General features: G+C 44.7%; 1 protein-coding gene across 1 annotated transcript in view; it reads right to left on the bottom strand.

Moving 5' to 3' along the window:
- The window catches only part of cerkl (CERK like autophagy regulator), a 50,466-nt gene that overhangs the window by 8,758 nt on the left and 28,653 nt on the right, over positions 1 to 13,055 (bottom strand). The window contains exons 5-6 of the mRNA XM_076262861.1: positions 8,301 to 8,443; positions 513 to 587 (exon numbers count right to left, since the gene is read on the bottom strand). Coding sequence (XP_076118976.1) covers positions 513 to 587; positions 8,301 to 8,443 — 218 coding nt within the window. The remainder of the gene's footprint in view (positions 1 to 512; positions 588 to 8,300; positions 8,444 to 13,055) is intronic.

The raw sequence follows: 13,055 nt of genomic DNA, 5'->3' as shown, positions 1-13,055 counted from the left end.
ACACAGTCATATCTACAGTGTATCTGTCACACACACACACATATACACACACACACACACACACAATAACAAACATGGCTCTTAATTAAGCAGCAGATTGCACAGACTGCACACGCTGCCATAGTGGCAAGCGAGAGCGAGCGAGCCTCTTCCAAGACAGAAACCCATAGCATTGCCCCTGCACACATAACTCGGTGGAATTGAAGAGTAAATATGAATCGCATTTACATATTAATAAAGTGTATGTTTTTGCTCCATTAAATCGCCCTACCTTCAGGCCCCTCCAGTGGCAGTGGAACTGGAACGGTTAGTGTTCCGGTGAGTGTTGAAGTTGTGTGAGAATGTGTGTGTGTGTGTGTGTGTGTGTGTGTGTGTGTGTGAGTTGTGTGTGTGTGTGTGTGAGTTGTGTGTGTGTGTGAGTGTGAGTTGTGTGTGTGTGAGTTGTGTGTGTGTGTGTGAGTTGTGTGTGTGTGTGTGTGTGTGTGAGTGTGTGAGTGTGTGTGTGCACTTACCCATGATGATGTGCAGGGCAGCCGTGACTGGATGTCTGACCCCATGGACCGAGCAGGCCACAATGTCAGTCGAGCCTGTGGAGAGTTGGAGGCTGTGTTAATAAGTTCAGCTGTGTGGAGAGTTGGAGGCCGTGTTAATAAGTTCAGCTGTGTGGAGAGTTGGAGGCCGTGTTAATAAGTTCAGCTGTGTGGAGAGTTGGAGGCCGTGTTAATAAGTTCAGCTGTGTGGAGAGTTGGAGGCCGTGTTAATATGTGCAGCTGACATCATCTATGTTAGTAATGCAGGTTTTGTTTGCCTATGTACAGGATGAAATATGGACAGTACATTAGACACTGAAAACACATATTCACACACACACACACACACACACACACGCACATACACGCACATACATGCACACACACGCACACACACATACACACGCGTGCACACACACACACACACACACACACACACACACACACACACGCACACGCACATACACGCACACACACATACACACGCGTGCACACACACACACACACACACACACACACACACACACACACACACACACACACACACGCACATACACGCACATACACGCACACACACGCACACACACGCGTGCACACACACACACACACACACACACACACACACACACACGCACATACACGCACACACACACACACACACGCACACGCACATACACGCACACACACGCACACGCACACACACACGCATGCACACAATCACACACACACACACACACACGCACATACACGCACACACACACACACACACACACACGCGCGCACACGAACACGAACACGCACACGCACACTCACATGCACACACACGCGCGCACACACACACTCGCACACACACACACACACACACACACGCACGTGCGCTTTAACACAGTGCAAGTGTAGCTTTGATTAAAAGTTTCCTTGTGGCTGTGCACTGTGTTCTGTGTGCAGGTGTGAGCCTAGTGAGTTTCCTGTTTACACGTTACAGTGTGCACCTCGTAAATGTAATCACTATTCATGACACAAAATGACTCCCTTTACTTCCTGTCACCTCAGCAAAGGCAATGCTTTCCCTTAGCCTAGTGTGTGTGTGTGTGTGTGTGTGTGTGTGTGTGTGTGTGCAGAGGTGGGCACAAATACATCAAAAACTATTTTGTTACAAATGACAAATACTGGCTCATGAAATGTAACAAAATAAAATACAAAATACTGATGTGAAAAATGTATTTAATTAAAATACAAGTAATTAGTAATTTGGAAATACAAAAATACCCACACAATAATCATGGTATACTAGCAAGGCATATTATTGAAAATGTATCCCCAAGAGACAAGAAATACTATTTTTGAATGGCTGGCAGGGGGCTATAAATTCTGTACAAAATGTAATCACCATCCCATATCAATGTAAACAATGATTGAACTGACAAGCAGGCTTCGCAACAGTGGAATCAACTGTAACAAAGCAACAAGTAGTACAAAAATTTGAACAGGTCGGCCTCTTTTTAAACTGAACTACATTTCCCTTGTTGTGCTATAAATGCATGCAACATGCAACATGGGGGATAAACAGAATAACAACCTATAAGGTGTCCCAATATACGGAATGAATTAACTTGGGAGAGAATTCCACTCCGGGAGGTCTTTGTCTCCGTCTCCTCCATTATTTCTGCATATCAGGACACCTCAGCGGATGTTACTCCTTACATAAATCCTTATGTCAAATCCAAGTTTTAATACTGTCCTATAGTAAGAATGAACGTCAGCTATTAGGTACTCAAGGTCATGGGGTCAAAGGCCGTGGTCCTAATATGCTCCCTCAGTATCTTATCTGTATCGTTTTCAAATTTTAGTCTTGTAGCACTTAACACACCTGACAATTCAAGCTCCTAGTTACTTTTTTTAATTTCTTTCAACTTCCTGACATGTTCTAAGGGGTTCTAAGGGGCTTTAAGTTGTCTACAGGGTGACAAAAATTGACATAAACAAACCAATTTGGTTTACACCCCATGTTGTCCTTACAGAAGGGTGATAGAAGTTGACCATTTTGGCTCCCACAATTGACTTTCCTTTTCATTTTTTTCAACTTTACACATGTTCAGAGGGGATAGTAATAGAAGAAAGTTGGATCTAACACTTTTAAGTTGGTCACAATGTGACATACCACACAGTAAGAAAAATGGAAAATGGGTAAACATTTCATGCTTTTCTTCCAAAAAGGTAATGAAATGTTTAGGTCAACGTTACAGTTGAATATAGGGAATTGCCCAAAGGATATCTCCAGGCACCCAGCCTATTCTTAAAACCAGATTCACCAAGATTCTGGCCTTTGGCTTTATGATAAGCATTGCCTATTGTCATGGTTATAGCGGGTAGTATTTAATTGAGTGATGACATTTTGGCTTATTTAAGAAGTAAGTAGTTGAAATACTCAAATACAATCCCTCAAAGTATTTTGTTACAAACTACATTTGAGTTTTTCCAATCCTGCAAAATACAAATTACAAAATATGCTAAAGTAATTAAATATGTATTTTAAATACATATAATTGAAATACTGCCCATGTCTGTGTGTGTGTGTGTGTGTGTGTGTGTGTGTGTGTGTGTGTGTGTGTGTGTGTGTTCACTACACACAGGGCTCTGCTACCACTCAGACCCACAAACTGAGCACTATAGGTCAGCATTTCTCCACTCGCACCCCCATGTTTTCTTTTTCAAAGCAATGACTCCAATCAACGAGTGCGGGCCGCAAAAAGTGAGGTGGAGTTAATGATTAAAAGGAGGCAGCACTTTGTTAGAGGGCATTAATTTCACTTAATACTGTCTTGTGCCAATTAAGCTGGTTTACCTTGTTGGCAGTGGCGAGGAAAGAACAGGTGTCTGTGTTTGCACTGATTACTGGCAGGGACAAACAGATAGACAGAGAGAGAGAGAGAGAGAGAGAGAGAGAGAGAGAGAGAGAGAGAGAGAGGGAGAAGAGAGGGAGGGAGATAGATGGAGAGATAGGAAGGGAGGGAGATAGAAAGAGAGAGCAGGTTGCCCTTGTCGGGTGAGTAGGCATTTCCTTTCATGCCGCTATCTCGGCCATTTTGTTTGCTGAGATTAACTGGGTATGAAAACAAATGTCTGTAAATGAGTACAGGACGGAGGTGATGGATTGAGTCGTTCCCTTTCCAACATGTGGCGGCCCCCCTCGGACGACCGGTTAGAGAAAGTGGACGTGTGTGTGTGTGTGTGTGTGTGTGTGTGTGTGTGTCTGTATAGGGGGTGGGCTTTTTGCAGAGCTGACAGCTTGGCCACAGGTAGTGAGGGCTTGGCCTTACCTCCCAGGACACTGCTGCCCCCCCCCCCTCACACACACACACATACACACACACACACACACACACACACACACACACACACACACACACACACACACACACACACACACACACACACGCACACACACGCACACACACGCACACACACACTCAGTCACACACACACACACACCCTGGCCCCCAGGACTGCCCAGATCCCCTCTCACTTCCTGCTCTCTCTGGGAGCTCCCATATGGCTGCGGTGACATCACCAGTAGCTGGCGGCCGGGCACGGCTCTGGGCTCCACTCACGGCCCAGTTTCCTGGCCAACGCTCTTTCGTTTACACTCACACTCACTAGATGTGTCTACACTCACACGGCTCATTCTGAATATCACTCTATTATATTCTGAATATTAACATATTACATTAACTCCTCCAGTGGTACAACAATTGGATTTCATTCTAACAAAATGTCATCAGTAAAATGACATCAGCCATTTTAGCGCTTAGCCTGTGTTCTAATATGGCTGTATTTGTTAAGACCACCTGAGATGTAACACCGATCAGCCTCCGCTCCTCCCCGGTAGGCACTAATGCAGCGGCGTTCATCTTTGCCTCGTGAGCCACATCTATTGTTTCACCATCGTCAGTCTTTGTGCTGCCCCCATTGAAACCAGGAGAGGCAATTCCATATTTCACCTCATTCATTCTCCCCTCCCAGAAGGCACAGAGCAGCCGCCTGTGCCAACAACATCAGGCCAGCCATACATTTGCATTATCCATTTCTGGGCGCCGTGACGGATGAAGGTAGCTAACATAGCAGATATTTGTGAGGGGAACGAGAGATGAGGAGGCAGAAGGCAGTGGGGTGGTGGTGGTAGTGGGATGGTTTGGGGGAGGGAGGTGGGTACGAGGAGGAGGTGGGGGGTGGGGGGGGGGTTGTTGAGAAAGAAAAGAAAAAAAAGGAAAAAAAATGTCCTTGGAAGTGCAAGCACTTCTGCAGAACAATTAACTTAATTAAGCAGACAGCATGAATATTCATAAGGCTGTTAATGTCTCCCCCATCTAGGCAGATGAATGTGATGCAATGACTCGCTAGTCAAGCATGTCTGAGAGTCTCATGAAAACTGCACCAACATTTTGGTTCTTTGCCTGGAATATCAAAGAAATTAACAGTCCCCCAGCAGTCCTTAAGACCCAGCAAATTAATTAGAAACCCACGATTTATATGCTCTATACATCTCCGACTGCATACATTGTAGTGTGCAGAAAGGGCCTTAATTGGGCAGTGCAGCACATTTAGTTTGTGCATCAGTGTCTGTAAATGCGTGTGCCGTTTTCTGTTTCAAATGACAGTATCTTTACAGAGGCTTGTTCGACGCAGAAAAACACAGTATGCATAATTTCAATTTAAAATGGACGTGTTGTGATTAGAGTGACTGGCAGCCATGATTCACGAAGCTGTCACAAACCAGAACAGATACGAAAATAGCATGGCAAAAAAATATATGATTTTAGACTCCCTCAGAGATAGCACTGAGTTGTGTGACTTTTGATTAAAGGGAATAATTGCAGTGTGATGTACGCTTTTATGGGCGAACCAGTTTATGGGCTTCATGTTCACTGGTGTGGGGTTTTATTTTGGTGGTGAGGGCCCCAGCTGCCTCCAGCCTCCCCTAGACAAAGAGCCGTAGCCAGGCCTGATCTCCACTCTCCCTCCCTCTGTATCTCTCTCTCTCTCTCTCTCTCTCTCTCTCTCTCTCTCTCTCTCTCTCTCTCTCTCTCTCTCTCTCTCTCTCTCTATCTCTCTATCCCTCTCTCCCTCTCTCTCCCTCCCTTCCTCTCTCTCTCTCTCTCTTCCTCTCTCCCTCTCTCTCTCTCTCCCTCTCTCCCTCCCCTCTCCCTCTCCTCTCCCTCTCTCTCTCTTTCTCCCTCTCTCTCCGTGACTGACCTGGGCCCGGTGCGGCCACTCTATTCCCCGGCGGGTGCCTGTCCCTCCCGCGCCCGTGACAGGAAGCTGTTTACAAGTGCTCCCGTGGGACGCGGCGGCGCTAATGAAGAGAAACAGTTACCTCGGCGCGACCAATTTGCGGCGAGTGCAGAGTTGGAGGGCTTCCACGGGCTCCGCCGGCGCTCGCCGCGCTCGCCTGCTCCCGTTCCGGTGCGCGCTTTGCCGCAGCCCCGCCGAAGGACAAGTGAAGGTCAAACTGTTGGCCCAAAAAGTAGGCCCTGTGCTCCCGTCCTAACGCCTTTCCACGCCCACCCCCCGACTGGCTCCAGTGCCTGGGTCACTCATGATCGTCCTGTAAATGAAGCCCAAGCTCTCCACTCTTGCCATATTTGAACTACTTGTGGAAAGGGCCCATAGCATCTGTGATGCATATATGGAACTACGCTCCATTTTGAGGAGTGGAAAATGTACATAAATGTAAATAAATATACATAAATGTAAATAAATATACATAAATGAAAATAAATGTACACAAATGTAAATCTTAAGAGGATGTAAGACAGGGGTCTCAAACTCCTGGCCCGCAGGGCCAAATCTGGCCCGCGTCCGGCCTGCGACGTATGTCAAAATAATAATGTATTCCGGCCCTTGAGGGTATTTTTAATTGGGACAAACAACGATAGTGATTAAAATAGACGATAGATCCAAGTACGGTGACAAATCCCATTTGTACTCTCCTCCACTATTTGCTAGACATCCAGAGCTTGATTCAAATCCAAAATTGCTGCACACAGTTTTCAGGAAATACTTGTATTATTACACGCGAGAAACACGAAGACGTGCATTTGTAATGATGCGGAAGCGATGCAGGCCATAGTTTTGCACAAATTGAAGCAGAAATAGGCCTACACCAAATTTTTAAAAACGTTCACGTGTGATGAAGTCTTAGGTAGGCTATGTTATTCACCTATTCTGATTCTGAAGGAGAATATCCTTTTGGAGATTATGATCGATCGTCTATTGACAGTGATAGTCACGGTACGTCTGTGAATGGAGGTGCGTCTTTGCGTGTATACGACTGTGTCCACTAAGCATACCATGCTTATTTCGACCTTCTGCCCAACATAGTTTGGAGGTTGCAGTGGTAATCGTGATGATAGTGTCCGTAATGAACGTGGTACAGACAGCAGGGCTAGTAGAAATAGGGCTCTGAAGAACCCTCGATAGGAACTGATTTGACCAGGTTTATTGTAGGCCTTGTGATTATAGGCCAGTAATAGTTTACTATTGTTGGTATAGGTCTACATCTGAGGTGTTTTCTTGTTAATTTGTTTTCTGGGTAATATGACAAAAAAGAAAGTAAACCTGCTCAAATATGTTCATCCAGTATTTACTGAAAGGTGCATAATTTGAGGTGCTTGCCATCCAATGGCAAATTAGATGGGTAAATGTACCCCCTTCATAAACTCTGACCACTTTCAAGCCATGGCCTTTTGAAATTTTGATATAAAAATCCAATGGTGTTGCTTTCTTAACCCTGACGCCTATTGCCAGGTTTAGAAAAGTTATGAGAGGAAATATTTTTATTTGGTGTGAAACCTACCTGTTTTTATGCTTTTTTGTTTGTTTTTATAATTTGTATTAATATTTATTTTATCATTATTTTATTTATAAGCTACAAGGTTGCTAACACAGGTGTCTAAATAGATAAAAATACTTGCACTTTCTGTTTGTAGTTTTGTGTTTGAAAATACAGTATTTGAAAAAAACATTGCATTTTAGAAAATAGCCGTTTTTTTTTGTATTATTCTTTAACACTGATGTGGCCCTCCAATCAGATGACATTGGCGGAAGTGGCCCCCAGCTCATTTGAGTTTGAGACCCCTGATGTAAGAGGAAGTGCTGCGGATGAGCATGCTGACACTACTGAGTAATCAAGCTCTTCACTAGAGTGCTGAGAGCAATTGAGTCAATTGGATAATAATAGTAATTGAACTTGGTTGTTGTCACATAGCTCCTGTTTGTTTTCAGGCTAAGAGCTCTAAATAGTCGTGTAGCTTGGCCAAATCCCTCTGACACGCTGAAGTTAATTTGAATCATTCCCCGAATGCTTTTTCACAGGTCAACATTCCTTTGTGATATCTGAATGGGTTAATTAACTCTAGCCATTGTTCTCATTCAGTCATCAACGGAGTGACGGACAACTGTAACGCCTCTAAGCATTCATGATGAGAATGCACATTTGATGTTCAAAACACTGGCTTTGTAAGTATACAAATGCAAGATTAGACACGCACACACACGCACACACACACACACACACACAAAAATACACATACACACAGCAGACAGACAGACAGACAGACAGACACACATGCACACGCGCACACACACACACAAACACACAGAAGGGGGATGTCCAATCGGCGCGGGAAGAGGAAAAAAAGGTGTTCCAAATATTGGTCCGGATTGAGAACAGCTGCGGGGAGCACGCGAGCCACCACCCTTGCTCCTCACCTGCTGGTATTACGCCGAGAGGAAGTGCTGCTTGGACAGGCGTGAAGATGGAGTCTGTGTCCCTTCCAGCGTCCATCTGGGCCCGCAGCAGCAACCCGTGGGCCACTTCAGCCACCGAGCCGTCCCCCCCAACACACACCACTCTGGGGGACACCGAGAGAGAGAGAGTGAGAGAGAGAGAGCGAGAGAGAGAGAGAAAGACAGACAGAGAGAGAGAGAGAGGGAGCAACCACGTCACCAAGGGCCACAATGCCACGGGCATACTGGCACAGGACTTGCTACACACACACACAGACACTGCATGTAAACAGGCTCTCTCTCACACACATACACACACAAACACAGACACGCACACTCACACACACACACACACACACACACACACACACACACACACACACACACACACACACACACACACATTAAACTGTTCTTTAACGTAGTGCTCAATACTACATTAGAATAAAACAATTAACTTATTAGCACTAAACTTTCACTGCATACATTATGTTAATATAATGCAAAAGTCTAATAGAATTCATGTCTATACAAACTAATATTCTTAAAGATAATCGCATCAAAGCATGCAATTACAATTCCATACTATGAGCATATAAGAGAAGGAATTTCAACTAATTGAAATTGTAATTCCCATTCGATGTATGGAACAGTGGATTATGACACGGATACATCAGACGTGGAATCAGACATGTATTCTAATTGGAAATGTACTTTTTTTTATTTCCATGGATCGAGCAAATCTGTCAGATCTCTCTCTCACCGCAAAATAAATCATTAAAAATGCCTGAGCCCACTAATCTGCTTTAAGCACATTACTAATAAATGAAGACTCCACAGCAAAGCTGATTACAGTCATTTCAAAAATGCCTTTTAACAATACCGCACCATTTCCCAAATAGATTTGCTTTGAGCTTCTGTCTCTACTGTAGAGAGCTATAGTGCACAGTACATGTGTGGCTTGCACATTACCACACCAAGTAAGAGCTTGGCCCAGCACATTTTCTAATTTTCTAAACACTAATTGGAAGGGGATCCACTCATCCATGTGTTTGACATTTAAAAATAATTAACAAATTATTACAACAAAAAATATTTCCGCACATTATAGGGTGAGACCAACGTGTGTCTTCAAATTCATCCACAGATCATTTTAGGCGAAATATACCCACTTAACATGTAAACATATCGATTATTAGAATAAAGAACATTTTATCTCATTTTAGGAGGCATTCATTTCAGACCAACAAATCTTTACATTCATCCATATATATTTTGGGGGGATGTATACCAACTCAGAATGTAAAACATATCAAAGAAACCTATGTAGTGGCGGGATAGCAAAGGCTGAGGAGTCACTAAAGACTGCTGAATGGCAGGATGTAAAGTCAGTGGAGCGGAGCCTTGAGATTTGGGTTGAGGACATAAAAACAGCGTTGTACGTTTGACCTGAACACGGTCTCCCTTGCGTTCCCGCCGACGGCTGATGGGCCATCCTGCCCACCCCGGGCCTGCTTAATGTTCTGTCGCTTCGCAACGCATCCCCACTAACAAGAGCCCGGGCGATAAAGCTCTGCTCGTTTGCCATCTATCAGCAGGCTGGCGCCCAGGCAATACAATTCTGTCTAAATAAAGGGCTTTCAATTGGAGGTGCTGATCATTAACATTAATGTGTGACCGGAGTAATTGCAACCATAGCGGCAGTGCCACCTCTTTAACATTCTTATTGTGCACACTTTTTTTTCTCCCTCCAAATGTAGCTGTCACTCGTGCACAGCACACACACGAGCACACACACACACACACACGAAATGTAACTGAAATAGCCTGGTTTCATTGCCAGAGAGTGAGCTGTGAAATCTACTGTTGTAATAATGAGTTCTGATCTATTAAAGAAAAAAAGTGTGATCGGTATTATCTTCTTGTTCTTGATTCGTTAATTAAAGGCTGTGTTGTGAGATAAAGGAGCAGAGATGATGGAGCTGCTTTGGCGTGCGGTGCAGAGCTCTCTAACACATTTCTCTTCGGGGAGCAGCCACAGGAAGACAATGAAGGAGGATGCAGAAGAACTACCACTGCTCCACTCGGAGGTGTTCACAGATAGAACAAAGCTGACTTGGACTTCATTAAATCCCCCCCCCCCCCACACACACGCACGCACACACACACTCACACACACACACACACACACACACATACACACACACACACACACAGAGAGAGAGAGACTAAAAATGTCCTTCTTACAGGCTCTAGCCTCCTTTCGTGTGACACACTGACACGGAGAACTGGTGCCTTTTCTCGTGCCAATCCAATTAGCCTCTAGCCAGACGAGAGCAGGCCGACTTCAGCCGCACAGCATGAAGTAAACAATCAAATCACCATTCTAGGACACTTAGTCGATTGTATAAGTTTTAAGACACCTTAAAAAGATCGGATCGGATACTGTAGATCTTTAGAGTCTTGGAACGCTGTGGTGCATTTCTGCATGTCCAAATATTATTTTATAATGTAATAATCCAAACCATCTCAGACCTTACAACATGACATGTCCGTTAAGATACCACAGACTTTCTTGCTTAAAACATTCTTGAGCAAAAAAAAAAACATTTCTACATTTGCAAACATTGGGATAACATTTGGACACAACCTTCAAAATAAATCATTTTCTATAATGTCTACAAGGAATGCATAGCCAGTGATATCTGATGTAATTTGTCCATTGCATGTCATGTGAGAGGCCATGGACTTTTGTGCTTAAAGATTATCCTGTTTTGCAAACAACGGAAAGAGCTTTTTTTGGCCGGGTTAAGTAGCTTAGGTATCCTCCGAGCTTAACCAGTGATTTCGTTCATGCGAACAGAAAATTACATTTTCAGAAAATGTTAAACGACCGTGTTAGTAAATCTTAAAAACAGAGAAAATGACTATGTACTTGAGTCGTCTCAGACTGAAAATCACATGATCAGCTTTTAACCCTGAATGCACACCCCAGGGATTCTGGTATTCATCATATTTAATTTGCGAGCGAGTCTGTACAACAAACAGTAATTACTTCATTCATCAGCAATAATAAAAAATGCCAGCGGCGTAGCTTCAGCACATTTGTTGATCTTTTCAGAGATTCCCTTCAGTCGCGTTGTCGAGCTCTAAAACGTCTGAAGTGTAAAAAAAAAAAAAAAACCTGTGTTCTAAATACAGTCTAGAGTCAGAATTCCAAAGCTGAGCCTGACCTATTTTATCACTTGATCTTAAGGTGAGAGAGGCTCATTGGGAACATGTCTATTTTTACCTCTGCTGCCACTGTTCAAATCACCAAGCTTAATAGCGGACCTCCAATGCCTAAACAGGAAAATACCAAGGTTAGACAAAGACTAAAATGGGGAAATGGGGGTGGCATCCACTATTTATTCTCTTTGATTCTCTCTCTCTCTCTCTCTCTCTCTCTCTCTCTCTCTCTCTCTCTCTCTCTCTCTCTCTCTCTCTCTCTCTCTCTCTCTCTCTCTCTCTCTCTCTCTCTCTCTCTCTCTCTCTCTCTCTCTCTATATATATATATATATAGAGAGATATATAGATATTATATTTTTGGCTGAAATGAGATAAAAACTATGAGAGTTCCCTACCCCCCTGTCACCCCCATGCTCCTGCAGGAGGGGGGAGTAGAGGAGCTGAAGGAGGCAATCAGTGCGTGAGAGCAGGATCACTGGCTCAATCTCCACAGTGTCAATCCACCCCACCCCAACTACCGCCACCCTCCTCACCTGCTCCATCTGTCCCTCAGAGCTGCTGAGCCAACACACACACACACACACACACACACACACACACACAGAGAGAGTGAGAGAGAGATAGAGAGAGAGAGAGAGAGAGAGCACACACAAAGACACAGTCACACACATACACTACCAGTCCAGTGTAGCTACGGAGGAAATGTGCTACGCCGTGGCCTTCTCTGACAACATAATTACCTAAAAAATACATGGGGAGGGATGGTCTCACTGCATCCTGCAGCACCCCCCCCCCCACAGACACACACACACACACTCACACACACACACACAAAATATGACTCCACTCCCCTCAACGATGCGGTCTTTCAGTTTGCCCTTGTCCTGTTTGTCTCCTATTAGAACCGCCATGCTGTGCTTTTAATCAAAGACCCGCAGTGCCAAACCCACTCATCTCTCTCTTTCTCTCTCTCTCTCTCTCTCTCTCTCTCTCTCTGTCTCTCTCTCTACCTCTCCTGGGGCCCTCTCACTCACTATCTCTCTTTTTTCTCTCTCCCTCTTTCTTACTCTCTCCTACTGTCTGTCTATCTACATCTACCTCTATCTCTTTGTCTCCTAATCACTCTATCTATTTCTCTTTCTCCTCTCTCTGTATCTCTCTGTATCTCTCTCTCTCTCTCTCTCTCACTCTCACTCACTCACTCACTCTCACTCTGTCTTATTGGACCCAGAGGCAGGGACAGTCCTGGTCTGTGCTGCTCTGTGCTGTGCTGGTCTGTAGTCTGCGTGGCAGGTCCTACAGTAAGTGTTGGCTCGTGAGCGGGAGGCCAAAGGCATTTAGGTGGGAGCTAATTGTGACTCGGGCTGCGGTGCGGTGCACGGTAATGATGGTGTGGTGGCGCGACTGAACCCCCCTCCACCACCCCATCCCAAAAAGAGGAAGAAGAGGAGGATGAGGAAAAAGGCGGCCCAGTGCCAGCAGTCCGGTGGACACAGGCACTCCATCACT

This window comes from Alosa pseudoharengus, unplaced genomic scaffold (genome assembly GCF_046254945.1).
Source record: "Alosa pseudoharengus isolate Yale_2024_CS ecotype anadromous, Long Island Sound unplaced genomic scaffold, YU_APseudo_1.1 YU_APseudo_1.1_scf_3, whole genome shotgun sequence".
Classification (NCBI taxonomy): Eukaryota; Metazoa; Chordata; class Actinopteri; order Clupeiformes; family Clupeidae; genus Alosa; species Alosa pseudoharengus.
Note: the sequence above shows the minus strand (reverse complement) of the source record. Positions and strands in the feature narration are given on the sequence as shown.